The 27216-nt window shown below is 37.8% G+C and overlaps 1 protein-coding gene across 1 annotated transcript; it reads right to left on the minus strand.

Annotated features, from left to right (window-relative positions):
- Window positions 1-13744: 13744 nt before the first annotated feature.
- Window positions 13745-25868, minus strand: LOC124169490. Its single transcript, XM_046548117.1, has 5 exons — window positions 25705-25868; window positions 21604-21670; window positions 16707-16886; window positions 16208-16300; window positions 13745-14255 (listed from the first exon to the last, which is right to left on the minus strand). The coding sequence occupies exons 2-5, from the start codon at window positions 21668-21670 to the stop codon at window positions 13858-13860; spliced, it is 738 nt and encodes a 245-aa protein (XP_046404073.1). The 5' UTR covers window positions 25705-25868; the 3' UTR covers window positions 13745-13857.
- Window positions 25869-27216: the final 1348 nt, after the last annotated feature.

Raw genomic sequence — 27216 nt, forward strand, 5'->3', positions numbered from 1 at the left:
AAGTAATTATTATATTCTTGTGGACATCCATTGCTGGTTTCTAGTGGGTTGGCAGTACAGTCTTCTCTTGGCACATATGGATGCACAATGTGGCAAAGGTGATTGATCAACAAAAATTAATGGCAAACATTGAAAATGCAGTTGTGAATCAAACTTTTCACATTTTTGAATGGGAAATATTTTACTTGCAATTTTTAATGCAATGTAAATTTAATATTTTTTCTCGCATATGATTTTCATTGTCGCTCATGGTATTTGAAATGCACAGTCTAATTCGGAGAAAATCTGTACAAGTGAAATATTTTTTCTCCATTTTTTCGTATCATTCCTATCAGTATCATTTGGACAGAATGTATATATTAAAAAGTGTTTTTAACCTCTAACTACATATTTTAAGATTGTTGGAGGGATTTAATTTTTTTGTTGTCCTTAGTGAGGAGAAGGGCTAGTGACATTATTGTTGATTGCTTGTTACTGCCTTCTATCGGCCAATCATAATGAAATGGTTTTTTTGGAATGGAATTTGGCACACGGCTAATTTGTATGGTTGACCAACTGTGGATGAAAACTACTACCCTACATTAGAGCAACAATGTTGTGTTTCTAGGGCATAGAGTAACTGAAACTTTGTTTGAGGACATTTTTTTTCTCTTATTATGTTCTACTGTGAGTTTTTTTCCAAAAAAAGTGTGGTTTGTGCATCCAACTGATAGTTGAGAGTTGGCTGAATTAAAAAAAATTCTTTTTACAATGCTTTCAGTTTCTTTCTTTCCAAAGATATTTATTTAAAATTAATAAGTATTTCTTGCAAGTTTATCATACGGGCATATTTGCATAATATGCTTTTCATTTTCAATACTTTTGTAAAGGCTTTAGTGTGCAGGGTAGTCTAAGGGACCAATTATTCCCTAAATCCTTTGTAATATACTGTCTTAATTGTACCCTCTCCAACTTAAACTCCACGAAATGTACCTCCAATATTGGTGAAAAAATATACCTCCCTCAAAAAATTTATTTGGCCCTGAATAGGATCTATCAGTACAAAATTTGGCAACTTTTTTGCCTGTGTATTTCAGTACATTTTGACTGTGACAATCATGTGTATGATTTAGATGTGTGTGAAGTTTTGCTGTGCAGTCATTTCATGTTCATGTATATCGTTATATCTATAAAATAAAATAAAACAATGAATAAATATTAAATATACTGAGAAATAAATCACTTTGTAATGTTCCTCAAAACTTTATTGTTCCGACCCTGGGTTTCAACTGCCATTTAGTCATTATTAATGTGACCAAATGGTTTACCGTGAGCCCCTTGTATACAGAAAGAGAATGGGGAGGTGAGGTGGTATAAGGGGCTTGCGGTGAACCATTTGATACCTTGGTCACCTTGATAATGACTTAATAGTAAATAAAAGTTAAGGTCGGAATAATAAAGTTCTATGGAACATTACAAAGTGATTTATTTTTCTAGATAAGGTAGTTCCACCGAATGTAGCCTGAACACTTGACATAAGTATTAAATATTGAAATATATTTACTTGTGCATGTCAATCTAATCTGCAAAGAGCCAAAATATGGTTTTTAGCATATATCCTTATGAGCAAATGTATGCTAGCCTGGCCATAGCAAAGTGCTCCTTACGGAGGATAAAAGCCCAAGGAAACAAGGTGAAAAAGTCAACATCAGTGCAAATTTCCCGTGGTTAAATGCTCAAATCCTTTGTGTGTGATGGCTTGCCTTTATTTAACTCGAATCCTAAAATTGATGAAGGTTCAGTTGATGGCACAAATGTGATACCTCCTTTGCCTATTTCTACACAGTCGAGTGATATAACGAGGAGGGCGAACGAGCCAGGGACTAGTCGCACTTCCAACTGGGGACACACGTGCAGAGTTCCATTCTCAAATTTAATGTCGCTTATGACCAAGCAAAATCGAATCACTGGGAACTGAGGGATAGCTATGCAGAGCGGTGGTATCGTCTTCCCTGCGAAAAGAAATTCTCACTATTATAATCATTTGGAAAATTCCAAAAAGGAGCATTTATATCATTTAGCAGCTATTTATATAATTTTGATCTTTCACATATTAGTCACATTTAGCAGCTATATACATCATTTTGATTTTTCTTCTTCTTTTCTTTATCTCTTGTTCAACAGTGAATGAGTTTCTTGAAGTGTATGAGGATCTTTTGTTGAAAAAAAAGAAAATGCAATTTTTTGCCAATATTTCAGTTTCAATGTTTGAACCCTCATCGTACATAGCTGGAAATGGATATAATTTGAGATATAAACAAAATATATATCGTTTCTTCAATGGTTTAGTATACGTTTTATCATTATCAACAAAGAAACACCACCAAAATTATATCCATTTTCATTTAAAGCCCTGATGAAAGTTTAAAAATAAAATTAAATGTTGGACCAAAATAACATTTAATTTTGTTCCAAATTAAACTCCATGAAAATCATCTACTAATATTTTGATCGATAAACAAACTCTTGGAAATAACAAAAATGTAAAAAATAAACAGAAAATGAGTGAGCATTTAAATAATTAATTGGAAAGAAAATTAACAATATGAAGTGAGGTTATTGTGAGAGGATATCAGGGCACTTGAAATAATGAGGGGAGGATTAAACCCATTTCGCTTATAAGTTGATGATGTCACTAACTCATGCCGAGCTTTTCTTCGCTTCTCCTTGGCCTCGCGCTGTTCATTATTGAGTACACTGCTGTGTGCAATTTCTTCCCTCAATGAAGGGTTCTCCCTGAGCGAGGAAATGAGACACGTCTTATGACGTCACCAACTCATGAAAAGTGGGTGGCAACTTGAGCATTTTTTTATATTTTAAAATTATGACAAGTGGCTGAATGAGGTAATTTTTAAAGTATTTTTTATAGGTAGAAATGTGTCTTATTTTGGGATCGTGGCCGGATAGGGAAGAATGTTTCTTCGTCATGACTTTTCTTTCCCTTGCGCCGAATTATTTTAATAAATAGCGATTTCGACTATGGTTGATCAACCCCATTATATTATACCTTAAACTCAGGTTTTGTGATGCTTTAATTAAAGCTCTATGTGTTTAGTGATGGAAAAATCGATTTAGATTAAAATCAAAAACCTAGTTTTAGATGCGAAATATCGAGGAAATCGAGCCGTTATCTTCGAATTTCGATCAAAACTCGATTTTTTTACTTCGGTGTTGACCATTTTATTTTACCCTATTGGTCCAAAGCCTAATGGTCCTAAGCGGCGCGGCAATTCCAAAACTGTAATGTGTAATCTGTAAATTTATACTATGTATCTAGTTATAATTCAAGCATGTTTTCTAATTATATTTTTTTGGGATATTTTTTATACATCTCTGATGCGAACTTTTTTAGTGTTTTTCTAATGTATAACAAACATGTTTTGTACTAGCTGTGTTAGAAAAAATAAACCGTCGATTTTTCCGATTAATCGATCTGTGGGTTCAAATTTCGATTTTATTGAAAAGTTGAGCTTTTCATTTCGATGTAAGTTGACTGCTGGAAAACCGATTTTACTGACGTTTTTCCATCCCTACATTTGCTACGCTCACCAAGATGAAATTGACTTATAATTCCCATGAAAAATTATAGACTTCGGTGTTTTTTTTTGAAGGTTGAAATTCTATTGGAGCAAGTTTTATTCAGTTCTTAGGAGCCAAGAGATTTTTTTATTCAATGGTTTTTATTTGAATCTTTTTCTACCTCTTGCAATCAGTCATCTGTTTCCGCAATCCAACCCAGATACCTCTAGGTCGTCTATGTCTATCATCTTCCTCCTCTAACCCCACGCACACCTTCTCCTGTATGCGTAGCTGTGACTTGTCAGTTGTCATGTCAACTTGAGGACATCCTTCCGGAGCAAACTATACGACGAGGTGTGTTCAGAAAATAACGGTAATTTTTCAATTTCGCTGGTTGGAAAGAGTCCGATTGCCTATTTTTTATTATGTTGGTATACATGCCCCTGAAGAATAATAGTGGATACAGGATTTTTTCTGGGGGGGGGGGGGGGGCACCAGAGCCTGACAGGCAAACGGTCTTCTCATATTTGGGATTAAAAACTATAAGCAACAATTACTCTACGAAATATACTCTTTATTTTAATATAAAAGTTTTTAACATGAAAATATTTATAACTTTTATATTATAATGTAAAATTTATTAACATTTGTATTCTAAATAATGCCTATTTTTAATCGTCTGGGGGGAGGGGGGGGGGCACGTGCCCCCGTCCCCTTCTAAATCCGCCTATGATAAGAGCGGTATTCATTGTTTAATTTTTCTGTGGCAGCCGCTAAGCTTCGACGTGTTTTTACGAGCACTGCGATTTTTGGCTCACATTTCATTGCTTGTTCGTGAATATTTGGTCAAAAGAATAACTGTAACAATGTCCCATCCTCCATATTCTCCATACATGTCTCCTAGTGACTTTCCAAATTTCAAAAATAAAGACAAAGGGCAGTATGTTGTTTTATAAGCTTAGAGGATATTAAAAGCGAATCGCTGACAGTGCTAAATGCTATCCCGAAGGTGGAGTTTGAAAAGATTTTCTAGGATTGGAGGAAGCGCTGTCACCAGGGCATGATATCTAAATGGAACTATTTTAATATAAGTTCAACAGATTCATGCTTCAATTGGTGGAAGTTAGACATATTTAAATAAATAAAATATCGTAGAACTTATCCACAAAATGTTTACTGCCTACAACGCGTTTCGGCTCACTGAGCCATCATCTGGTACAAGACACTGCAAAACATTTGAAAATCATCTTTATACCCTTGAGAAAGAGGATTGGGGAGGGGGAAGAATTTGACATCATCTTCCCCGACCCCCTTTCTCGTGGGTATAAAGGTGATTTTCAAATGTTTTGTAGTGTGTTGTACCAGATGATGGCTCAGTGAGCTGAAACGCGTTGTAGGCAGTAAAAATTTTGTGGAAAAGTGCTACGATCTTTCATTTATTTAAATGGAACTATTTTGTAGGCGACAGCGTCAATGTCGACGAATAAATAAATATTTCTTTCAAAAGACTATAATTCCCGTCACTTTCCGAACACATCTCATACTTATCACCCCATACCCACTCAGTAGATCCCCACTTTAAGATGGGTCAGACTTTGGATTCGGCGTATCATCTACCCGATTGTGAACTCATAACGCATGCGCTTTTTAAAATTTCTAATTTTTCCGATTTTTTCCATTCTCGCAATGTCTTCAACCATATAATTCTATGCCATTTTTTTTTACGAAAAATTGGTCAACCCAGCTGTATTTAAAAGATCTGAAGCTGTTCTTGATATCTAATCTTTTGATATTTATCTATACATTTATGGAAATTGATAAGATATGGATACTTTCTGAATATTTATCTCACCTGAATCTCACGAGCATTTTTTTCATCCCTTGTGAGGGACAATGGATTCGGGGGTCCCAGGGCGGGCCCCGCAAAGGTTACGCTCTCGAGGACCGGGAACCAAGTTCGAGACTTATACGCCCGTGCCTCTCGAGAGGGGGAGGACAGAGTAAGGAAAAAAGAATGGAGGCGTCGCCGCGATGAGAGCCCGACGACACCTCCAGGGGAAGGATAGGAAAAGAAGGGAGGGACGAGGAATCCCGCACCGTCACAGAGGCGGGCGGGTCCTACTACTAACGAAACCAAGCGTACGCAATTAATTTTATACCAATCCTGAGGGACAGCTCCAGGGATCGCTCCAATGATGGCGGAGAAACATAACCGTTCATCCCGTTTTACCATCACGTGGTACGTCCCTTTTTCCGACGCTGAAACCATCGCTGGCACATACCTATAGCAAATCAGAACGCACCGCCGCTAACGACGATTGTTACGCCACGCTTGGCATTTAATTGAATGACACTTTTTAATGGAGAAAGTGGCGGAATAAGCGATGGAAAAAGGGACGGGGGAATGAGTGTGATTAAGAAAATGATGAGTGGAGTGATCACTCTTTTGGTCCTTGAAAATCTTCCGCTGGGAGCTATCATTCTGAAGAACGGAAAAATGATGGAGTGATTCATGCTTTAGATATAAAAGGTGAGCATAAAGTCTTACCCTGATTATGAAAATCTATTGCAGAATGCATATTACTCCCCTTGACTTTTTTTCTGAGGCTATATCAAGGAGAGAGTCTTCACCACACTGGCTGCTGGCATTGACGAACTGAAGGCTAGAACACAAGTTTCTGTGGGTACTGTGTTATAAAACTCCTGCAGGGAACTGTTATACCGCCTCGACAGTCTCCGAGCTACCAAGGGGGCACACGTTGAAGTTAACTGACGTGAGAGGTCTTCTAAAAACTATTAACTCTCACCTAAGTAACATCATCAAATTTAAATTATCATGTCAAACGGTTATTCTGTAGTAAATTTTCATAATCACGGCAACACTTTATGATCACCCTGTACATCGAACCATAGATGCAAAGAGATCAGATATAGATTAAAATGGGTGTCTATTTTCCGTGCGGGTAGTATTTTACCTGGATATTGTTGTTTCCAAACCGATGTCCCGTTTACGGTGAAACCAACGGTGTAACCAGATTTCAACTTTCCTTCCGTTATCTGAAGGCAACCTAAGGAATAGAGATGTGTTTTATCAACATCTTCTAACTGATTTCCAGCAATTTCGGAAGATCTCCGTACTTACCTATTTGCGATAATCTGAGCTTCGGAACTTGGAATTTTGCGCAGCAATTGCATAAGTCATCATTGCAAGTGCAGGAGAGAGGTTGTCTTGTTGTGTTGTTGGAGTACCCGGCGAATATGGATTTATTCTCTGGATCCCCTGGAATGAAAAATGTCCTTTACTTTTTGAAAAATGAGAAATGCATCAGAAGGAAACAAGGGTAAAGGCAGTGGCGGATACAAGTGTACAGCAGATATTGCCCTGAACACGGATAACCAAGTAAAGGCCCGGGAAAGAATTTCCTTGAAATTACTATGACAAGCTGCACAAACCATATGATACCACTCAAAGATTTCATTTACTCTAAACGCCCGATAAACAGTATTTTCTACCTGAATGACCCTGACTGTTCGCCATGAACGGATATTTTCAACTGTTCTTTTTACTGAACAGGTTCAAAGTGAACGGTTCGTCAAAATGAACAGTTTAACCCACCTCTAGTGTTGAATGTGTATTTTCAGTTTTTATGTTACTTTCTTAAACTTTAAATGTGGCTGGATTATTTTTTTATTCAGATGAAGTTAAAAGTAGCTCAAGATATATTTTGCGCTCCCCCTACAGTTTTTCCTTTATCCATCACCGAGTAAAGGTGATGAAGTTTTCTCAGATATATTCTCCTGAAAGCACCAAATCCTTCCAGGGTAAAGGTATTGTCAAGGGTGAACAAAGCGACCTTTTTCTTTTGAAAAAATAACCAGCAAAACTGTCCTTCCACATTTCGTCACTTGCTCATAAATTGCGAAGCCAAATTACGCTAGTAGTTCGCCCGCTCATAGCTTGGTCACGAAAGTGTACACCATATTCGCATGGTTACAGATAAGACAGGGACGGTGAATAGGTGGTAGTCCTATGGAGTGAGGCACCAATGGCGATGCTTAAGGCATTTAGATGGGTATTCAAGGCCATTCGGCGCTTAAAATAATCTTTACTCTTTATCCGGCGAGTGTAAGAGAATAACCGTGAGAGTAAAATCATATGCTAATTACTCTTCAATTATAGTTGGAGAGGCTGAGAAAAAATATTTGTTGCCACCGATAGGCTGAATTGAAAGGATAACATTTGTTTGCTGAACTCTTAAAAGTGGAATCTCAAATATCCTATGGGAATGAAATTATGATTCTAACGGGGAATTAATGATTCCAATTAATGAAAATGAAAAACCTCAGACTAGATTCCAATTAAAATGAAACGGTCACTCAGTTCATGGACACTATCCATTTCCATTGAAAGGGGCGTACTTTTGGGAGAAATGAAGGATAATCCTTTAGCAAAAGAGTAACATAACCAGTGGCGTAACTATGGGGGGATGAGGTGGATAGATCCCCCCCCCCCAAAAAGTCTCAGAGAAATAAAAAAATATTTAAAACTACTGTCTAGTTTTGACATTTAATAACTGCGTCTGCTTAAAGTCAATTTTTTAGAGCGAAAATCGTGTGAAGTGTATTTCTAAGCTTGTCATTTTTCAAAAATTTTCCGCAACGGGGGTAAGAGGATTCCCCCAGGCTATCCCATCCCCCCCAAAGCATAGTCCGAGTTACGCATCTGCACATGGCTATGATATGACATTTAATTCCAACTCAATTCTCTCATACTCTCCCTGCGGTCCTAATATCTATTATCTTTTCCACGGTACAAGATAATGAAAGTTTTCGTGATGACGTCCACCCTTCTCACGAAAATTATGTTTGTAGTTAGGATGTATTGTAATACCTGGTAATGTGCTGGAATGTGTCGGAATGCCCACCATACAAAGTACTGCTGCTATCAGGAAGACTCTCATGATGTCCTGAAATCAAATATTATAAAAGATAAGTCCACTTTGTGTCAAATCTCACGTGGAAAATGGGTATGCCATTTTGCGTAGCAAAACCAGACAGATGAGAGCTAAAATCCTCATAACTCATGAAAAATATAGGCATAAGCATCAGGCCAAGGGAATATTTCTTATTTTTTTCATAAAAATTATACCAACGCAACGCCACTTGTTTAAATTTATAGATTTTCTATGAAAAAAGAGATCGTGCGTGTTTTTGCAAAGAATGGTTATATTTGGGTTACTGTATCTCAGTAACGGTTCGTGTTTTATGTAAAATGGCGCATATATACGTATATCCATGTATCTTAGTTGGAAAAATATTGGGTCAACGGTTGAATGAGACAGAAAAGTAGAGAAAAGAAGTTTTTCGTACAGAAAAACAGTTTTTAGAAGTAGCTCGTACAGAAAAGTAGTTTTTTCGTTTTTCTCGTGTATGAAAACCTAATACATAATTGACTTTTTTGTCAATGAAATTCAGGATTTTTACTATCTAGAATTTTTTAACGTTTGATTGTACCGGTGATCCAGTTCCGTGGTTCGATTTTCTTCAGAATCGGCAGGCCGGTTCCTCTTCTTAAGAAATTGGTGAACCGGTTTTTCACCAAAAAGGCTCCAGATAGCATCAGGTTTAAACCACCGCACCTGTTTTTCCTTCTACAAAGTTTTCAACCGCCGCACCGGTTTTTTCCCGAAAAGCTTTTGAATGTTAATACTGGGGATGTATTTCAAAATTCTCATTTCTGTGTCGCCAGGATTTCGCTATTACCACATTTAGAGTGGATATTTTGACCCATTTCATTAGAGTCTGTAAAACTGATTAAAAAAGATTCAGGACACAAAACCGGTTTAGTAGAGAAAAACCGCTCAATAGAAAAACCGATTCAGTAAAAAAAACGGTTCAGTAGAAAAACCGATTCATAAGAATATACCGTTCCAGTAAAAAAGAAAACTTTCAGAAGGAAAAACTGTATCAGTCTACTGAATCCGTGATCCAAGGTCGAAAATATTTTTTTTCAAAACCGTGAACCGGTTCAGGATTTCCTGAATCGTACAACACACACTAACACACTTGGTGCCGAAGATATCACTGCCTTCCCGATCATGTTGCAAATAACCTTAAGGAAATCTTCAATAAGTAAGTCCTGTGTTGTCCCTAACAATATTGTCACTCCTCATAATGCATCAAGGATTTTTGGTCAAATATGAGTAATACACGTGAAAGTGATGTGAGTAATTTTGAATGATCTAATTTTTTACATTGTGGTGCTATACGATTCTGATTTCGATCCGTCAATTTAAGCGTCAAAATGCGGAAGAAAGACTCGTGCATTACTCACCTCGTCGTCGTAAACCTCTTCTCAGATGGAAATCAAACTTCTCACCGAGCAGGTACCCTTTCCGTCTTCTCTGCTGACTTCAGCAGTGGGTTTTGTCACCTTGCAAGTCGCAATCGAACTGACAGTCAGATCCCGAGGGAAGTGGGCGACTTGATCCATAGTTTTTCGTCGCAGTGCCAATCCTCTTAACGTAATGTGGCGCACGGGTTGATAATTGCTCACGACCCCGCAATCATTTTCCGAATACAAAATCAGGACTCGGGGAATAAAAAAGCGAAAGTCATTAGTGTCACACCGGATCGATTTCGTGGCTCTTTCAGCACGTGGGTGAGGTTCTACGTATCGCATCCGGTCCTCAATCCTCGATGTCAGTATTGGCCTCAAATGCTATCGTCTTTCGCCTGCAATGAAAGTTTCGTTTTGGAGGAGGTAACGGGAGCATACCTCTTCTACGAATGGGACGGACGAGGTGACAGGATCTATCGTAGCTGTCAAATTATACGATAATATTGTTGTAATTGTTTTTAATTTGAAAAAATTACGCTCGTACAGGGATGCCTACTTACAAAAAATATTGGGGGGCCCAAACCGGGGATCTTGCCCCGGGAAATTTTATAAGTAGTGAGTTTTAAGTTTTTTTAAGCATTTTAGAAGAGTCATGTGATCAACATTAGAACCCTGATAACTCGAATCTCGATATCTGGACACTCCGGGGAAAATCGAAAAGCCTCACACATTTTTTCCTCACACCCATAGCGAATTTTTGAGGGGGCTCGGGCCCCCTCAGGCCCCATGGAGTCGTCGCCACTGCGCTATTATGTTTTAGAGCTCTTATTCTCTGTTAAATCCTCAGCAGAAGGGGAGAGCGGGGTAAAACCGTACACTTAAGCATTATTATTTATATCATTAAATCGAATACTTCAAATAAAGAGACAATCATATTATTTTGAAGGGAATTTGATTTCCCACCAGTTATTTGCTTCATATTTGGAAAATTCAACTTACTTTGTGTGTTAAAACCATTTTACAAAACCCTTACAATGCAAGGTATTGCCCCCAGTGCCATGGCAATACCGTTCACCAGTTAGGGGCGATACCGCTCTGTGCGGTAGGTATTACCTCTAACTGGTAAATTATTTTTAATATAAGAGCGAAAGCTTCACACGGATGCATTGCTGGCTTCTTCAGACTGACTGGTTGGCGTAAGAAACTTCTTTTTTCGCGTGTAGTGTTCTCGCGATCGTCACCGGGTGAGGAACTGCATTACTGCCGTCGTTTTGATGTCCGATTAGGCCTTCGCCCTTAGGTCACTCAAGACTACTCAAATCGAAACGTCGCACAGTGGTCCGAAATCGGAAAAAGCCGGAAAGCAGTCCAAAATGGCTTTTTTTGGGATAGAAACTTTGAACTGGGCGTAAATACTCAAATGATTGCCGATTATGGATTTTTATGCCATTTTACGTAAATTTGATCCGTTGCTGAGATACAGTAGCTCAAGCATAACCAATTTGTCAAAAACAAGCGCTATCTCGTTTTTCTCCGAAAATCTTTGAACTTAAGCAGGTGGTGATGCGGTGGTATGACTTTTATGGCACAAAAACACAATATTCCTTTGACCAGATGCTTCTGTTGTATTATCCGTAATTTTTGAAGATTTTGGTTCACATCTACATGGTTTTAAAACACATAATGGTGTACCCATTTTTCTCGTGAAATTTGAAATAAAGTATACATTATCTTTCGTTTACAAAATGTGTAATTCGGGAAATATATCTCACAGTGTGAAGAACAGATTTCTTAAGAATAATATGAAGCAATCTTGGAAAAAAATTTTCGACCAAGGAAATGAGAGCGATTTTTCGATGGCGCGTCAAGTCCCGAGCTGCGCGACGCGGGACCCTGAGGCTCTGTAGTTGCGGTCGATTTATCAAGTTTTTTGAGAATCAATTCTTAAATATCGTCATTGGAAGCATGGAACATAGTCAGTTTTTTTTATCAAATCTTTCCCTAAATAATTTTTTATGATGAATGAGTGAAGGAGAAATTTTCCCTAGTCAAGTTAACTCAAAATTATCCTTATAATAATAAATATAATAATTAAAAATTCTAAGAGAAAAGAATTTTCGCTTTTTGACTGAAATATGCGACGATTTTTGGTCAAATAGAAAAAGGCAAACCCTTTAGGAGGAATCCAAATACTCTCCAAGGCTGTGCGTCGTAATATTTTCCTGAGTTACATGACAGTCCGGTCAAAGGACAATGTGTTTTTTATGCCATAAACATTATACAACCGCAACACCGCCTGCTTCAATTCAAAGATTTTAGGAGAAAAACGAGATAGCGCGCGTTTTTGAAAAATTGGTTATATTTGAGCTACTCTGTCTCAGCAACGGATCAAATTTACGTAAAATGGCATAAAAATCCATGATTGACAATCATTTATGAGTATTTACGCTAAGTTTAAAGTCTCTGTCGGTAATGTATCGGTAGCGGTACATTTTTTGGCTTCGGTTCCGATTTCGGTTTAGATGTCAAGAATCAGAGTTATCTGGGGTGGAATCGTTCCAATTTTTTGTTTGTTCCGGTCCGTTCTTTGAATCTCAGTTCCGGTTACCATTTCCGATTCCGTTCCGTAACGAAGGGTTTCATTTACATTTTTTAATTTGCGAAAGTTGCAAATGATTTTCGTTAGGTTATTACAAAAACTGCGTAAAATCTCAAACTTTCTCTCGTAAGATCCTTAACATCACGCTACTCATATAATTGTGTTACCCTTTTCCAGAAGAATTTTCAAAATTAATATCAAATTGCTTTTGTACCGATACCTTCCGATTCCGAGCATCGGTTCCGATTCCGGTTTCGATCTCAAGAACAGGTGGGACGGTTCCAATTTTTTATCGGTTCCGGTTCGTTTCTAGCCATCGGCTAATGTACGGTTTATTGAAATTTATTTTTATACCAATACTTTTTGGCTGCGGTTCCGACTCCGGTTTTGATCTTAAGAACTGGTGGGTTAGTTCCAATTATTTATTGGTTCCGGTTCGTTTCTTGCCATTGTCTAATAAAAGGTTTATTTAAATTATTTTTGTTCCAATACTTTAGGGATCAATTATTGGGTGGAAAGTTATGCTGTTGGTACAGTTCCTTTTAGAGAATACGCGTTATAAGCTATTAGAAATTTTTTAATCCCACACGCGGCCCATGTAATATAATTGGACGAGTTTCGTGAAAATGAAATGTTAAAATTTCAACTTTGCATTTACAAATGATGCATTCTAATTTATGGGCACACCTCGTATCCCAGATGTGATATAAACTTATCATTTTAAGTTTTTTTTTCTATCTCGTGACTCGTTTATACTCTCGGGCATACAGAAAACGAAATATTCGCATTATAACTGCAGTAATCGTGTCGTTTTTGATGGTGACCTAATGAACCATGTTATGAAATGTAATTCTGGTTCATTTTACAAAACTGTTGTTAAATTAAGGTCAAAAACGTAACCTATCTCGGTAAAAGAGATAATTTATGTTGCTAACGGAGTTAACTTTAAATTTTTTAAATTAGTTTTAAGCATTTAGAAATTTTTTAATGCCGCACGAGGCCTATGTATTAGAATTGGATGAGTTTATTTTAACTGCAATTTTTATAATCTTAAATATTGAAATAAACATCAGGAATTTTCCACGATTATAAAATTTATTGCGACCTAAGTTTCGATGATACTTCATTATCTTCACCTTAACGATGTTGTGGTAACATCGAAACCAAGGCCATAATAAATATTACAATCGTGGAAAATTGCAAGTGTTCATTTCAGCAAGGAAAAAGTCTACTCCATCACGCTGGAAACTACGGATTTTATTTATAATCTTAAATTTTTATTTACAAAAGATGAATGCTGTTTTATGGACACACCTAGTGTACCACATTTGAAGTACTTTTGTCATTTAGAGTTTTCCTTTCAATCTCTTGATTCGTTTGCGGACGTGGGGTCTGCCGGTTCAGTTTCCTCAGCGGCCTCGTCTTCAACCTCGGCGACAGCCACGGAACCTTCCGAAGGTGCGTTCTCTTCTCCCGGTTCGTTCACGAGGTCGTATATCGTGTCTTCCTCGTCCACGATGTCCACCAATTCGACCTTGTCTCCCGGCTTCATGAGCGCCCAACCGTCTGCTCCCATTCGCATGCAGTCGAAATGGAGAAGCAGGAGAGTCGAACCCATCATCTTCGTGTCGAGGTCCATGCAGAGGTGAATGTTCTGGCCGGGGAAGTAGATGTCGTACAGCTTCATGCACATTTCCAGTCTCGGAGTGGGCACCCCAGGAATCACGATGGGCAGACAGATCGGTGGAGGGTTCTTGGCTGTAGATTCGGGACAGAAGAGAAATTTGAAAATATTGGAAGTTCATCAGTAATAAGGTAAGGCCCGTACGCAATAAATTAATTTGGGGTATCTTGGATTACGATCCACTAGGCTTATGAATGAAATATGCTATCGGTCAAAGCTCAGATTAGGTACCAATCGTGAAATTGATTTAACCTCCTCAGTCCCGGCACTTATCTACCGTAATATTTTATCTGAATTTCATGTTTTCCGGTTAATTAGTTGAAAAAAAATGACATCAGCGATTGACGTGCTTCTGTATAATGCTGTCATCGGCCAGGAAGCACTAAAAAGTTGAGATAACGATCCTCTATATTATTTCTACTGTATAGATACCTTTTTCTCAACTTACACGCAATCAAACTCTACAAATGAGGCACCAAAATGCACAGAATTAATCAGAGAACATACGACGGCATATCTTCCTTCCTAAATATTGCTATTGTTGCCTAAAATTGGTTTTTAAAAATAAAAAAAATAATCGATAAAAAAATCGATTCCGGCAAGATTGTCCTCATCCCAAGAATACAGTTAACGCCGTCGGATCCCACCATGCCTTTTAATTTAACTCGCAGACAATTTCCTATTAAGGTTTCCTATGCGATGACTATTAACAAGTCTCAGGGTCAGACCATGCAAAGAGCTGGCTTATTCCTGCCTGGCCTTGTATTCTCTCATGGCCAACTTTATGTAGCATTCTCTAGGGTAAGATCTTTTCAAAATATTTTTGTAAATATTAAGGAAAACCCTAAACAAGTATTAACAGAGGATAGTGTATTTACTTCCAATGTTGTGTTTAAAGAGGTCCTCTGACCTCAATTTGTACATGAACATTCCAATTAAATTTGTACATAAGACCCTGCCTTTTTTCTGCATTTTAAAATTAGAAACGCGCCTATCCCTCTGTGGACCTGCATTAAAAAGAGCGGGGGAAGCCCGCTGGGAGCGGGCGCATCACGCTCGTATTTCACTTAACCTAGTAAGAAATAATTCAAACGTCGATGTATTGTTTACAATACACCGGGACTGAGGAGGTTAAGGGAACTTTAAACACTGTATAGGGCTGTCGGTAGCTATCGTTGTTTTCCTAGCTTCTGTCTACTTAACTCTTTTTACAACTAATTATGATCTGGAGTGTACCGTTTTATGAAACGTGGACGCAGTACCAATTAATTTTCAATTGACCGACTGGTTTCGAAGTTAGCAGAGGTTTGCGTTGTTTACAACAACTCCGTTGATTTTAGTGGTATAAACAATTTGTTTTGAGCAAACTGCTAACAATAGATGTGCCTTCTTTATATCAAAATTGCAAGTAATTGGAACAAAAACTTCGGGAATGCCAAGCGCTCAAAATTGGGCAACTTGATTTTACGCGCAAAAAACGGGTACTTTTTTGAAAAAAAATTAAGTACAGGAAATACTATTGAGCTGAAGATTTTTTAACGCAAAAGATACAACGTACAAACAAATTCTCTTTCGTATGCTTTTTGTTGCATTGAAATTGATTGCTTTGTTTAGACGCTAGAGCTCCTCAAATTCGGGTATCTTGTTTTTTTTTTAAACAGACAGTAGGAATTAGGACGAGAGAAGACTGGAGGCATTCGAAGTACGGGTGTGGAGAAGAATGGAGAAGGTGAAGTGGAAGACGAGGAGGAGGGACGACGAAGTGCTGGACATGGTGGGTAAGGAGAGGCAGCCTCTAGAGAAGATACGGATGAGACAGAAGGTATGGATGGAGCGGGTAATTTGCGGGGAGGGATATTAAAACGGTGATAGAGGGAAAAATAGATATTTTTAATTTATGTCATCAAAAATGCTAAGGAATCATCTACTGCATTCAACTAGTGCTTTTAATAACTTCTGTAATCTTTTAAGAATTGTATCCGTACAGGACTACTTGAAGAAATCCGAAAGTATAAAAGTATCTTACCTGAGAGGGAATTATTCCACAGCATATTATCGTTCATCAGTATCATCATATCGAGGGAAAATTCCATTGGGTTGAATCCAAAGATCATGCAACCTGAATTGAAAAATATCTTGTCATTATTTTTGAGGAAAATTCGTATTTTAGATGTAAAGCAGATATTTTTGGAATTTATATAATTGATTTTTTTGGAAGTATTGTTTTGAAAACTAATTATTGTTTATCGAAGTACTCATTTTCATCAACTATAAGCAGAAAGGTTAAGTACCAAAAATATTTAACGGGCTATTCTACGTAGGACAGGTGAATGGTAGTAAATCGTGGCTGAAACAATGTGCCTTTTGGATAAATCACGAGAAAAATGATTTCTTACACCTCTGCTTTTTCGAAAATACTTCTTTGATTTTGTGGTCATCAAGTAAAGTAATAACTTGAGTACAAGAGAAAATTTACGAAGACATGAATTTTATGATTTCAATGCTTAATCGTCGGAATGTATTACCTTCTCTTGCGAAGTTCATTTGCTCTATATTGAATCCAGCGCAGCATTTGCACATGAGCGATTCGCAGTTGCATGGATTTTGCAATATCCTCAGGTTGTGCTTCTCCATCGTTTCGTCATTCATGATTTCAATTGTTGTGCCTTCGCTTGCATCTCCTTGGCGAAGTATCTTCCACCGAACTAGAAAGATAACGAATGAAATAAATAAACATAGTAATAATCACATTTACAGCTTTGGGTATTTTTGGAACATGGCTGAACAGTATCTTGTCATTCATGGCTTAACAAGAACTTAACTTTATACGTAATCGCATGGTTGGGTGCCAAAAAGTATCGATAATTTTCAGAGGGCACTGAGTAGAATTTTAATAATATTTTTAAAGTTTTCAACGATCACAAGTAACAATCAAATATTATATGATCGTCACCGGTTACTCGGTTACTTTTACTCAAATGCCTTTAACTCAACGTGTAAGCCAGCTCACGGCTTACAAGTAGGCGGCTCTAGGAATAATTAAGAAGTATTCAGGCGGTCCCCCTACCTTCATGAACTTTCAGCTTCAATTTATAATAAGGCCCACTCCCTTTTATCCTATCTGAGAAATATATTCTCTTTCTTCCTTCCCCTCGTTTACCCAACATTCTACCCTCTAACACTGTTTTCAACATCCCCTCCCTGCTAAGTAGGTACTCAGTCCAACCATACCTTCTGTCTCCTCCGTATCTCATTTGGAAGCTGCCTCTCCTCACCCATCATATCCAGCTCTTCGTCGTTCTTTTTCCTTTAAAATTTGCTGCGGTGAGGTTATGACAACTTGCTTTGCGCTTTACATTGTATTTCAATGGGAAAATGTACGAATTTTACTGCATGCTCCGTCAGGGTCGATGCCGAAAGTAGCGATAACTTCAGAAAGTGTTGAGTAGATTAATATTATTAATATCAATTTTTTCAATTTTCTACGTTTAAAAGTAAAAATTAATGAATTCTGATCGTCACCCGCAACTCAGTTGTTTTTACTGAGCTGCTTCTGACTCTGCATGTAAGCAGGTATTGTCTTTTACATTGCTTCACAACAATTTAACTAGGCCTTTCATTGGAGTTAAACTCTTGAGGATATCAGCTACTCGTTGACTAAAATTAAGGTGGTTTAGCTGGGCTTGGAATGGTTTGTTAAAGGATCAAATATCTCTTGGAAGTTGAGTGTTCAGAGAAGAAGTTTAGTGGCCGACGGGAGATAAATCTTCTATTGTAATGTTTATGAGCGAAATATTGGAAAGACTTGGTGTGAATACGCGTTCAGTTCGCGGTTGATTTTTCCGATGAAAATCTGAAAATATGGTAAATCAGATTTGCTCCCTATTGATTTTTTTCGTTGTCTGTCTACCTTGAAAACATTTGTTCGTAGCTTATCGAATAGAAAAAGCGTTGAGGCAGGATTTCTCTACACGGTCGCATCCGTATTCCGTACATTTTATCACCGTCAAAAAGGATCGAAAAAACATCCACTAACTCATACATTTGCATGGGCGTACCCAGCGGGGAGCAGGAGGGGACAGCTGCCTCCCCCTAGAAGCAAAATTAAATTTAGTTCAAAGAAATTTTTGAAAATATTTCCTTAAATCCAAGAAGTGATATTAGGTAGTAGAAAACATGTCATTAAAATGAAAATATTTTTTGAGCAAATAATTGTAAAATTTAATAAAGCGCTGTTGTATTTTTTTGAAAGTTTGGTTTCCACAACCTTTTTTGTATTACAACCTGAACAATCTCGGCTTACCCCCCTCTAGTTTTGATCCTGGGTACGCCCTTGTACATTTGTACTCCGCAAACGACGAGAAGCTAGTTGTTCGTTATGCGAAAAGAATTCTGGGGAAGAGCGAAGACTCCGTAAGGAGGAAGAAAGCACGCTTGAAGTGTGTATTTAAAACTTACAGTGGTGATCCTGCGTGGAGGGAGCTAACGAAGTGGTTATAAGGACCAAGTTATCTAGGGAGGAGGGATCATAATTATAAGATTAAGGCCCCAAGGCAGCTGACAGATAGACTAAAATTTTCCTTCCTACATCGGGGGATAGAGGATTGGAATGGCTTACCAGATGAAATTTTTTCTGAGCCATTTCCAACTCACGCCTCTATATTTACCAGAAGGAAAGATAAAATTTAATTTTGAGGGCTTTGTAATTGTATATTTTTTAATTTTGGTGTTTCTTGTCTTTTTTTCTTTGGTCTTAGTATATTATTGTGTAAAAATGGATTTTGAGGGCAATATAAATGTAGATATGTATTGTATTTTTGCTGATTTGGTGCTAGGTATACGGGGACATGTATTGTGTAAAAATGGTTTTTTTTATGGATTTTTAAAAATTTTGTGGTACTAAGTATTTTGTTTTGCATTTTGGTTTATGTATATTATTGTGTAATAACTTTATGTTACCACCCGACTTCATGGTCGACTTGTAACCAATTATTTAATAATAATAATAATAAAGAGGAGCGGGCTACTTTTTCCATGTGAAAACTCAAGAGTACACTGTCGGTATATGGGCTCAAGAGATTGGGTTAATCAGCAAGATGGAGCGCGTCCTGTTGGTTTTGGTTTGATCAGTGGTCTAAAATATGTGTCGACTAGCGAACAAACAAATTTTGTCCCAAAAATAATCAAGATGTTTTATGCCTATAGGTACCATTACCATATACCTACTTCAGATCTTGGTGTAGCAGCAATATACTAAGTTTGGACGCCCGTGTCACGAAAGTAGGGTGAGGGGTATTGTGCGGAATGCGGACAGTTGCGGTCAAGGTAGCTTTGGGGACTGTCGGAAAACGGACGTTCTTATCCACCGAGGCAGGTGAAATGAGCATGAGCATCCCTACACGAGAAGGCGAAAAATATTCCCGTAAAAGCCACTTGCTTTCTGCCGATGTTCGAGTTTGCATTCTCGGAAACTGGTTTTGAGGGAAAAGTTAAGTTCATTGCCGCTTCCAACGTTCCATGAATAAAATGCGATGTACCTGTAGGGTAAACATATAGGAGAGCGTCGAAGGTGGCTGTGTAGTAACCAAAAGCCGTATCCAACATTGAAACTGTAACAATTCTCCTTGGCAACGGGAGAAAACAATGGGAGTCAAATAATAGTGGACAAGAATTTTTGTTGACGACGCGGAACTAAACGAAAGGGGAGTCTCATAATGGAAATAGTGGCGTGCGGTCGTATGCGACGTCACTCCTGAATTTTCGTCCTGAATTCTTATCAATTGCGTTGCAAATTGAGTTAATTTGATTTGTAAAATAATAACACGTTTCGTAGCTCGTGATTTTTCTTCGTGAGTAATTACTCGTGAAAATTGCATTTTTAATTTTTATTAATTTTATTTGTGCAATAAAGTTGAACGTTTCAAAACCTTACCACAGCATTGGTTTGGGATAAATACCGGGTATTCCAAAATGATAAGCGGGCTTTTAACTCTGTATAATATTTGTTTAATTAAACTTACAGCAAAAAATGATACATCAAATGAAAGAGCCACTCAAACAGTTTTGTTTGTTGGCAACAATGCTCATGTGCACCCAATTCTTCCACCGCAATCCGTTAGAGAGTGCTAGTAGCAAAGATGGCGGCTAGTGAAAAGAACTGTTTTTTTGTTTTACAGTTTGCAAAGACAGAATCTGTAATTTTTGTGTGATGTTCATTCCGTATTAAGTTCGTTTGTCATCTTCCACGTGATCAGGTAGCATTCGTGCCTCCACTACCAGCTAACCTTTCCGAATTAAGAAACAGGATTGAAGCAGTTGCTGTAACAATTACTCGTGAGACACCTATCATCATTTGGGAAGAACTTGCATATGAGACGTTTATTTTGAAAGTGGCCTAACTCCATTTATCTTCAAGTCGAGATATTAATGGGTGTAAGGGCTTCAATGAATTTAAAGATATTCGTATAGATACTAATGAGTCATACTGATTAAGCATATCTAAGGGTATTAAATTTATTGATCCTGTTAAAATAGTGGCAATTATTAAGTGGATAATAAGCGTTAGCATATTAGTTAAGTAAGAATGGAGTTAGGCCACTTTCAAAATAAACGGCTATTATCATCTTAACGTGTGCCGTGTTACGGATGGCGCTCTCGTTGAGCACTTGTAGGCTTTTATGTAAAACTATTTGAGTTTTTTTTACATTTTATGTATCATTTATGGCTGTAAGTGTAATAAATATGTATTAGAAAGCGTTAAAATCCCACTATTCATTTAGAAACACTCGGTGCTTCAGTATTAGTTTGAGAAAAGGGGAAAATTAGCGGAGGAAGTAATTGTATAAAGATTTTAGGCCCGTTTTACACGGACGCGGGCGGTCCGCGTAACGCGCGCGGATGAGGTTCCAATGAAGTTAATGGAGGCTTCCGCATGAGTTCGGACCGTCCGCACGCGGAGAAGCCATCCGCGTGGCCCCTCCGCCCCGCGGATCATCCGCGCGCGTAACGGCCACAGAGACAGATTTGTGCTTACACATGAACGCGGACGGCTGATGCGGACTAAGCAGATTTGTCATTGGTAAGAGAGCGAGCTTAGAGATAACAGTGCGAGTGTACTTTCGCTATGGATAGTGTAATTGACACTGGGAAAATAATTGAAAAAATTATATTCATCAGCGCGTAGTTCAGTAAATATGGTCACTCTATGTCATCAGTTTTATGGTTACTATATGTTCAGTAATTATGGTCACTTTTAATGTTCCTCATTCCACAATAGGTTGCACCCAAAACCTCAGGCACTTTTCTTCCGTTTTTTTAACCTGATATACAGCAATTGCTTGAATTTACGAATCTATTTATAAAGTACCTCCATATTCATCGTTAAAATGAACTTATTGCTATTGTTTATGCTGGATTACTTACAATTTGGTTCGCATCTCGCTGATGCTGCAAACAGGAGGAGGAGTAATTGAAAAGTACGGTGATGCATCTGGAAAGTGAAATTATGACATGAATACCATACTTGAAACTGATAAATTTAAATGTAATAATTTTATGATTGCTTTCCGGGTTAATTCCGCGTCGACTCATTAATAATAATAATGATAATAAAATATAATATGTCTGTCATAATTTCGCGTCGACTCATTAATAGTAATAATGATATAAAAATGCAATATGTCTGTCATTATGAGTTGACACGGTATTAACTCGGAAAACAATCATCAATTTAATAACCGCGGAAGACCATGTATTAATAATAATTTTGATTTATAAAGTGTACAAAAATATCGGAAGTTAAATATGGTGCGAAATCGAACGACATGATTTTCTTGGGCAATATAGGTTGATAGAACATAAAAGTGCCACTGTTAATTCAACTTATGCAGGGTGTTTAAGGAGGAGTCTGCAATGCTTCAGGAGGTGGTAGGGGTGACAATTTTAAGCATTTTTTGTCCTATAAACATGGGTCGCCACTCTTTAGTTACTGGGCTATGGCAACGCAAACATTTATTTGGATGCACTTTGCATTTACCATGGAAACAGTTTGTAATTAGGAATCCAGTCTTTTCAGCTCAGTAACTAAGGAGTTGCGACCATATGTTTATGGACAAAAAATTGCTTAAAATTGTCTCCCCTACGACATCCTGAATTATTGCAGATTCCTCCTGAAACTTCCTGTGCGTGCGAATTGGATATAGCTGGGAATCGAAGTTAGTGGGCTTTGTCAAAGATTTGCTGAGCACGAGATTTACCGTATATTTGACGTGATTTAGAGGCAAAAATGTCAACTGTGTTGCACTACATGAAAAGGAATCTGAATGGTAGGTACGTCGCTGTTCTACTAAAAAATTTCAATCGACCACGCGGATTTCGTATGGATTCACATTATGACGTCATAATCATGGAAGTTACCATTAAACTAACAGTTTCATCTACCTCTCATAGGTACTGTGCAAGCCACCACCAGGGTGTGTGGCATGGAATGATTCCATGCCATGTTAGCTGCAGTTATACTAGCCTTAATCAGAAACGCGCGGACATAGGCCAAGCACACATCACAACGAAGCACGATTAGACAGAAACTAGGAGAGTGCTAAGGTCACGAGCATGCTACCATGCTTATAAAACTATTAGTTAGTAATAGAAAACAAAAATTTGGCGTCGTAAGTAATTCATACATGAGTAATAAAATGCCTAGAAATGCATAAAGATAGTTAGCATTTACTAATATTAACTATAAAAGCAATTAACACAATACATTATTTATCAACTGTATATGGAAAGCCTATTTCATCTAATTATTATGGGAGGCTTAAGAACAGCAATGAAGAAAGAGCTAGCGACAATTTAGCAAAATCGAATATCCATAACCCCTTCTTTCAAAGCCAATAAACTACCTGTATTTTGTGGTGAAGTGAAAAATTATTCCGTTTCAATCCAGAACTCCGATCCGATCTGATCAACTCCTTGCCCCTTCTTCTTACTAGGAACGCATTTAAGAAATATTAAAGACAGCTCTAAAGAAGCTGGGATTCTTAATGCGTGCTCTGGGAAGACAATTGAACGAGAAGTTGTAAGAGAGGCTCTTCTTCGTAGTCAGTCAGATCGCGCGTGGAAAACGCGGCGAGAAAGGATCCGGCGCAGAATGATTTCATCCATGCACGGTATAGGAAATAAGAGTAACAGAAACGATTGGTCAAAAAAATGCTTACATTAGAGCGAACGGAGGGTGTTACAAACCTTTTACATAATCGAACTAAAAGCCGCTAGAGACTGAAGCTAAGTGCTAATCTTCGATTGTTTGACTAACTAATAACGGACATCTTTCAGAGCGTCTCTAAGTCCATCATCTTAGAGCCGCACAGTTGTTTTTCCAGGTCAAACAGATACGTTCAAATTAGAGATAAAATGCTTTTTCGAACAGACAAGTGTTGGAGTTCGTTTTTTCTTCCGAACATTAACTGATTTCTGTAAATTCCAAGTCTAACTCAGGCATTCAAATCTCTCCTAACGAGTCCCTCATAATTTTTACTCTCTAACAACTTGATGCTGGTGCACTAATTTTTTCCCACCAGACGAGGTGGCTTGCGGGATAGTTTTGCCTATATATGTTGGAATGGGGAAATGATAATATCGATCTTCGGAAATTCAAAGTTCTGTCGTTCCTGGACGAAATCCGAATGGTAGATTTAACTTTTGTATGAAATAACGTATCATTTTTCTATTTCTGAAATGAAAAAAGGTCAATAATATATAAGTATTTATAAATACAGCTAAGCATGCAGATGCCGTTAAAAATAGCGAATTATTTTTTATTTTGTCACGAGTGTTCATCAAAATAGTTGAAAACTTATGCGATAAGTCTCCGCGTCACTGTTAGGGTGGCCCCAACTTAAGTCAGCGTCAACGAATTATGATAATTATAATTGAAGTAATAGTAATAATTAAAAAACGTAACTAGAAAAAAATTCTACACATGATATCTGGTGGTAAGATGTTAGCCAATGGAGAATATCTAAATAGACATAGTGAAGTCACAAAAATTATCCACCAAAACTGGCCTACCAGCACAAATTAGTAAATACCAAGTTAGTAGGTACATATGTTACGATTTGCCGATCCAAACAGATAAAATCATTGTCAATAATATACTACATGCAACGAACCACCCCGAAGCTACGCTTGAAAAAGGTTCGTAAAACCTATGTTACGATTTGCCGATCCATACAGATAAAACCATAGTCAATTATATACTAGATATAATGTTAATTTACAGGAAATTTTGAATTATTTATATAGTTGATATTGCAGTACCACTCAAATCTTGCTTCAAAAAGATAATAGCGGAAAAATAAACAAATACCAAGAATTTGCAATAGAAATAAGAAGAATATTGAACAGATTTTATAGCACCTATTGTTATAACTGCTACCGGTATCTTTCAAAAAAAAAACAGATTTACTATATTCAACAATAATCTAAATAAACACATCAAACTGCAAAAGGCCGTAATAATTTCAACTTGCCACATCACTTTACAATACAGCCTAGAGTTACTTTGGGGAAAACTCGTACTCTTTACATAAAAAAACTCAGTGAAAATAGATGAAAATTTAATGAGAAAAATAATGACAGCAATGATATTATTTCAATCCATAAAAAATCAAGAAGGAAATAACTACATGATACAATAAATATTGCACATTATTTACGGAATATAGGAGGCGTATGACGGCTGTGAAATATCATATGGGGTTTTCTGGTTTCCATCTTCTGTAATGCCAGAGATCTGGCGTTCATATGCAACAAAAAAATGACATTCTTTATCAAATACATCCGAAATGTTGCTTATGTTGCCGTCGCTCAGTAACTAAGGAGTAGTAACCCCATGTTTTTGGTCAAAAAATGCTTAAAATTGACTCCCCTACCACCACCTAAAGTATTGCAGATTCGTCCTAAAATACCCTCTATGTATTTAAAAAAATAGATTCATATTTTCGAAGTTGCTACTTTCACGCATTCGCATTGCAAAAAAAAGGATTACTGACATCGTACCAGATTTAGAAGAAAACATTCCATTAAAATTATTAAAAAATGAAAAACATTGGTACTTTAAAGAGAAGAGTGTATATTAAACTGCTCAGGTTTAGCCGGAACAGAGAGTAACTAGGAAATTAACATGCAGTAAGCACTCGTCTATTTCTACACTTATTAATTTCTATCGACCCAGGTTTCGGCGCATAGTGCCATTTTCAAGATAAATAATTCCTTTTGGATGACAATCTATGTAAATATTTCAATGGGAGAAACCTGGTTCGAAAAGTGTGTAAATAGACAAGTGTTTACATCATGTTAATTATAAAAAATCCGCCGAAATACGCTGGAAACTATCTTCTATAGCACCAAGGCATTAAAAAATTATTAACAATATATAGTAATAATACGCTAAAATTACGGGAACAAAACTGTACATTCGCAAATGAATTCACTTAAAAGCGACAACGCTTTTGAGGCACTTACCTTGTCCAGCTCTCTCCGCTCTTCTGAGGTCAGTTATTTCTTGTCTTGCCTCGTTTTTCCTCTCCTCCTACTCCTACGGCTGATAGTCCAGCTCATCCAATAGTGCTCGACTATTATGGGTATAATCACCGCGGCCCGAGTACGCGGTAGGAAGAGACTTCAACGCCCCCCCTCTCCTATCCCGAGCGAAGGTCCCCGACCTGATCGCTGCTTCTTGTAAATAGCTCCTTTGAAATGAACGCTCTCTCCTCTTGACACTATCTCATTTCATTCCGAGGCTTCACTTTTGTTCCTTTCGGCGTGATTTGTTCGCCCATTTCCTCGTCACGTTTTTCTCAAAATCAGTGCGTACTCCTATCGGTAATGTCACGGCTCGGAGAAATATTTTCAAGTTAGTCGAACCGTCACAAATCAGGTGGTCTTCGCCGGGTTCGTTGGTACCTTTGTGGAGGTTACTGGCAGTTGAGGTGACTAGGGGTCACTGAGGACATTTGGAGAGGTCTGAAGTGTATTGAATAAAATAGGTAAAAATAGATAAAAAACACGATATTTCCTTAAAAGTATAAAGTGCACTGCTTTAAGCTTTGCATCACTCATGGGTGTTCGTTAGGTCACTTAGAAATGAATGTGGAATAGCCAGATAGGTGAGTTATGATTGGCACGCAATATTTATATCTAATCTTAATCAGCACCCTTGCTATATTCTCCGAGCGATGAAAAGGTTATTTTTTTACTTTTTCGTGCATTTTGTGCTGTTAAAAAAGCATGGTTGCTAACGGCTTTCGGGAGCAGCTTAATGATGAATGGGTCGCCTGATGATGCGCCCTGTAATGGACGCGAAAGCTTGCACGACAAAGCGCAACACGCAGCTGCTCCCGAAAGCCGTTAGCAACGATGCCTCTCGCTGCGAAAACCTACGTTAAAAAAACATGGGTTAAGATGCGTTTTCTGAGGCGAGTACAATGCAATCAATCAATTTTTTATGATTGAATTGATTGATTGATTTTAAAATTGCAGTGAGAGCGGTCACTTTTCGCGAGGGAGCCCTAGCAACCCTTCGGAGGAATTCTGCTGGTTTTTCCGGGTATTCTTCCGCGTTTATCCATTTGTAGGACGATATTTCGCCAACGTTCCAGTTGGCTTCCTCAGGTCCACTGAAGTGTTGATGCAGAAATTTGTTCATCTTATATACACCCCGTTTGCCGCCTTTTTTCTCGAGGTGTGCCCTGATTGGTCAGGATCTTTGAAGACCCTTTTCCACGCGCTGGCGAGATTGTAGCCGTCTTCACGGTTGAAGTTCCTGACCAATCAGGGCACACCTCGAGAAAAAAGGCGACAAACGGGGTGTATATAAGATGAACAAATTTCTGCATCAACACTTCAGTGGACCTGAGGAAGCCAACTGGAACGTTGGCGAAATATCGTCCTACAAATGGATAAACGCGGAAGAATACCCGGAAAAACCAGCTGAATTCATCATAATCTCCGCGGAAGCCTACTTGGAAACCCTTC

This window comes from Ischnura elegans, chromosome 12 (assembly GCF_921293095.1).
Source record: "Ischnura elegans chromosome 12, ioIscEleg1.1, whole genome shotgun sequence".
Taxonomy (NCBI): Eukaryota; Metazoa; Arthropoda; class Insecta; order Odonata; family Coenagrionidae; genus Ischnura; species Ischnura elegans.